Source organism: Dicentrarchus labrax, unplaced genomic scaffold, assembly GCF_905237075.1.
Source record: "Dicentrarchus labrax unplaced genomic scaffold, dlabrax2021, whole genome shotgun sequence".
NCBI classification, from domain to species: domain Eukaryota; kingdom Metazoa; phylum Chordata; class Actinopteri; family Moronidae; genus Dicentrarchus; species Dicentrarchus labrax.
In genome coordinates this window covers 1-4,619 of record NW_026136817.1, presented here as the reverse complement: position 1 = coordinate 4,619, position 4,619 = coordinate 1, and the positions used below count along the sequence as shown (strand labels likewise).

The 4,619-nt window shown below is 39.2% G+C and overlaps 1 protein-coding gene across 1 annotated transcript; it reads left to right on the top strand.

Moving 5' to 3' along the window:
• Positions 1 to 3,641: 3,641 nt before the first annotated feature.
• On the top strand, positions 3,642 to 4,559 carry LOC127359915 (trace amine-associated receptor 1-like). Its single transcript, XM_051394234.1, has one exon. The coding sequence runs from the start codon at positions 3,665 to 3,667 to the stop codon at positions 4,469 to 4,471; it is 807 nt and encodes a 268-aa protein (XP_051250194.1). The 5' UTR covers positions 3,642 to 3,664; the 3' UTR covers positions 4,472 to 4,559.
• The last annotated feature ends 60 nt before the right edge of the window (positions 4,560 to 4,619 follow it).

Genomic DNA, 4,619 nt, shown 5'->3' with positions numbered 1-4,619 from the left:
AGTACCACGCTTGAAGTCACTGAGCTCCTGGGAACGACCCATTTTGCCTCACAAATGTTTGCAAATGGAGACTGCATGGCTAGGTGCTTGACTTTATACACCTGTGGCAAGGGGTCTGATTGGAACACCTGTATTCAAGAATTAACAGGTGTGGCCAAATACTTTTGTCCATATAGTGTATGTCACAAGTGACAAACTTTTACATTTCAGATTGGTTTGTAAGTGGTTTGCAAAGTACATCCTGTTTGTCCGGATGTACAAAAAAGCCACTTTGAGCATTATCCTAAACCCAACAGGAAGTCAGGCATTTTAAATTTCATGTCCGATTTTGGCGCCATTTCAATGTTGTATTTTAACAATCTCTTCAAACTCGTCAGTATCGTATGCACGTAGATAATCAAAAACGCCTCAAGAGCCCATATCCAAAACCAAACAGGCAGTTGGCCATTTGGGATTTAGCAGCCATTTTAGGTTTATACTTTATACTTTAACGCACTCATCCTAGGGAATTGATTGCGTCAGTTTAATGTAAAGACAATCAAGTAATCACAATCTTGAGTTTTCATCAAAAAGCGTGTCTGTGGTGCCTGATGTTGTTGTAACTTTAGTATACATTATCCAATCTGCACCAAACTTTGAAAGTTTGAGAAGACTCCTGAATACATCTACCGAATACATCTACATGCAAGTATTCAGACACTCATAGCAGCAGCTATTAGCAACAGTAAATTATGTATGTTTTATACTTTCACCTACTACTCCTAGCAGGCTGATCAGATATAGCTGAAATCTGGTCAGGTGTATGAAAATTGGTAGAAATATGTAATGTAACCCAAACCCAACAGGCAGCCAATTTTAATTTAATTTCCCATTTTGGTGGTTTTTGCTTTTTCCAGGCATTGGCACTCCTACAGAAGTGATCAGATCGTCTTCAGATTTAGTCAGTTCACTCTAAACATGCTTCAGATGAAAAGTTATCAAAGTTTTGCGTTTTTATCAAAGGGCGTGTCCATGGCATGGCATCAAAAATCAAAATCATCAATCATACATTTTTTGATGTTGCGGCACCCCGACTTGTGTGGATTGCAAGGGCCCGATTATTGCTGCTTGCATCTATAATTTTAATCTGTCTTTTGTGAGTCCTCCAACTTTACAGCACTGGAATATTAAATTACACTAGTACCCCTTTAAAGAGGCTCCCTTGACAGTGATATTCACTATGATAGGCTAACGAGCTCAGAATAATAACCAACCATACTGCTCAGAGAGCAAGGATTTCCATCAGTGCAGATGCACTAACCAGGATTGATAGGCATGGTATGAAACATACAGAGCTTTTATATTAACTGAACAAAAATGAGGAAGTGTTTATTAAATGTTTTCCATATGAAATGTATTTTTAACACTGCATTTGTGTGCATATCTTAGGAATTTAATTAATGTCAGTTCAGTGATATCAAATACTTGTTTGTGTTCGTTGTATTTTCTGAGATACAACTAATTTCTTATCATACTATATTTAGTCTTTGGGCACATGGGACTACTGTTTTTCCCTAAAATGGTAGAAAATACCTTAGAACAAGCAATAAAAGTGGAGGAATCTTTGTTATTTTCAGTACACACGTGCAATGGGCTCCTATCTATATTTTCCATATTAAAAAAAGTTGCACACAATTATTATTAGTCATACAGCAGGTGAAAACATTAGCTGAAGGGGCCACTCTCCAGTAGTTTCAATGGGTTTTAATGGCCATTGAAACAAATGGAAGTATGTCTATTTACTTTTTTTAGATCATGCTTTGTTAGATAACTTCTAACTCAAATACATATCATCAAAGTACTTCTCTCTCACACAAACACACATTAAAAATTTCTTCAACCATGTCACCATGGCAACAACACTACATAGCTTCACCGAGTATGTGAGTTGTCATGCTAGATAGTCACTAGACTTGCTGTATGCTAAGGTTAAGGGTGCATAACACCTCTACCCCCCAGCTATGTGGAGTGCGTCACCATGTCTTCAACTTGAGCCTGAGTTTTCAAAGGGTCTCTGTGCTGTAGAAAACATCTTGCCTCGTCCCTGTGCTAAAGGCACCATGTCCCAGTGGCTCCAAGGACTAGAGACCAGTGGCATTGACCTCCCACATTATGAAGACCCTGGAGACTTGTCTTAGATCAGCTGCGGCCCATGGTCAGACCTCATATGGACCCACTCCAGTTCGCCTACCAGCCTTAACTAGCAGTTCAGGGCACCATCATTTTCCTAATGAATCGCGCCGGGGCCATGGTGGGTAACTTTGCCACCTGGTGTGAGCAGAACCATCTTCAGGTTAACGTGACAAAGACAAACAAGCTGGTTGTGGATCTAAGGAAGGTCAAGGCACCAATGGCCCCTGTTTCCATCCAGGCTGTCAGTGTAGACACTGTGGAGGACTACAAGTACTTGGGAGTATACACTGACAATAAACTGGACTGGGCTAAGAACACTCAAGCCCACTACAGGAAGGGCCAGAGCTGTTTCTATTTTCTGAGGACATCTGCTGGACAATGCTAGGATGTTTTGTGAGTCTGTGGTGGCCAGTTTGCTGTTGTCTGCTGGGGTAGCAGGTTGAGGGTAGCAGATGCTAACAGACTCAACAAACTTATCTGCAAGGCTAGTGATGCTGTGGGGGTAGAGCTGGACTCTTTGACAGCAGTGTCAGAGAGGAGGATGCTGTCCCGGCTACATTCCATCCTGGACATGTCTCCCACCCACTCCACAATGAACTGGTCAAACACAGGAGTCCTTTCAGTGTAAGACTCATTCCACTGAGATGCACCACAGAGCGCCACACCAAGTCATTCCTGCCTTGAACTCTTCCCTCAGAGTGTCAGACACTCAATACCATGGTTAGTGTGCAGAACTCTGACTAATACTGCAGTCTTTTAAGGATGTCAACATATCAACATTATTAGTACTTATTATTAACATTATCAGTACTCACTTTAATTTATTACACTGATGTTGCTAATATACTGTAGCACACAATTACTTCCATCTTTATTGTCATATATTATATTTACTCTTATTATATAAATATATTATTATTTTATATTATATTATTTTTATATATATATTTATCAATATATACATTTCTATTTTCTATTTCTATATATACTGTTAGATATTGTAATAAATCATCAATTAAGTATTTTTTTATTAGAATTCTGATTTTAATGCAATAGGAAATTCTGGGGGAGGTGTTAGATCTTTGACGTTACCAGGGTTGTTTTTGCTTGGGCTTGAGTCAGGCAATATTTTTAAGATCCAGATTTTTAGCACTTGACCCATACAAAGAACTAAAAGTGTGGCTATCTTGGCCTCTGCTGCTTTGGTTTCTTACTTTTAATCTGTTGCTTGTGACCTTTTTAACTCTACAACACTGGAATACTAAATTAAACATATATCCCTTTAAGAGGCTCCCTTGACAGTGATCTTCACTACGATAGGCTAGTGAGCCCAGAATAATAACCAAATATACTGCTCAGTGGAACAGAGAGCAAGGACTACCATCAGTACAGATGCACTAACCAGGATTGATAGGTATGGTATGAAACATACAGAGCATTAATATTAACTGAAAGGCTCTCTTACAGACAGAATAGACAACAAAATGATTTAATGGAACCTGAATTCTTTGTCAACAGGTCTGATGATGTTTTTGAGGACAAACATTTCTGTAATCAATCAGAAAATGTATCTGGTAGGAGTGCACTCACCACCAGCACATACTTGTTATGTATTTTTATTGGCTCTTTATCAGTTCTTATAATGTGTGGAAACCTTCTTTTAATAACCTCCATCATTTACTTCAAACAGCTCCACACTCCTACAAACTACCTCATCCTGTCTCTCGCTGTAGCTGACCTGCTTGTTGGGCTTACAGTTTTGCCTTTTAGCGGGGTACTGGCTTTGAGCTCTTGTTGGTATCTTGAAGATTTACTCTGCAAGATACGAGGCAGCTTTGATCTCTTTCTGTGCACATCTTCTATTTTAAACTTGTGTTCTATTGCTGTTGACAGATATTATGCAGTGTGTCAGCCTCTGAGGTACAGAACTAAAATAAATGTCCGTGTAATTGTGATCATGATCCTGGTGAGCTGGACTGTTCCTGCTGTAAACGCAATTAGCATGACATTTTTGGGAGTGAACAAAGGACAATCTAACAGGTGTGTTTTATTTCAGAATTTAAGTTCAGCAGTTATGGCAGTTGTTTTTGGGTTTTATTTCCCAGCTATTGTAATGGTCACTATCTACTTAAAGATTCTGATGGTGGCACAGAGACAGGCACGCAGCATCCACAACACAACCTGTCAGAGCACAAAATCTGAAATTAAGAAGGAGAGAAAGGCCACCAAAACTCTGGCTATTGTAATGGGAGTTTTCCTCATCTGTTGGACTCCTTTTACTCTTTGTGCGACTTTTTAACCCTTTGAGTAATTACACAATACCAGCTGCTGTGATTGAAGCATTTAAGTGGCTTGGATGGTCAAATTCAATGCTCAATCCATTGGTCTATGCTTTCTTTTACAGCTGGTTTCGATCAGCTTTTAGAATGATCATTTCTGGTAAAATA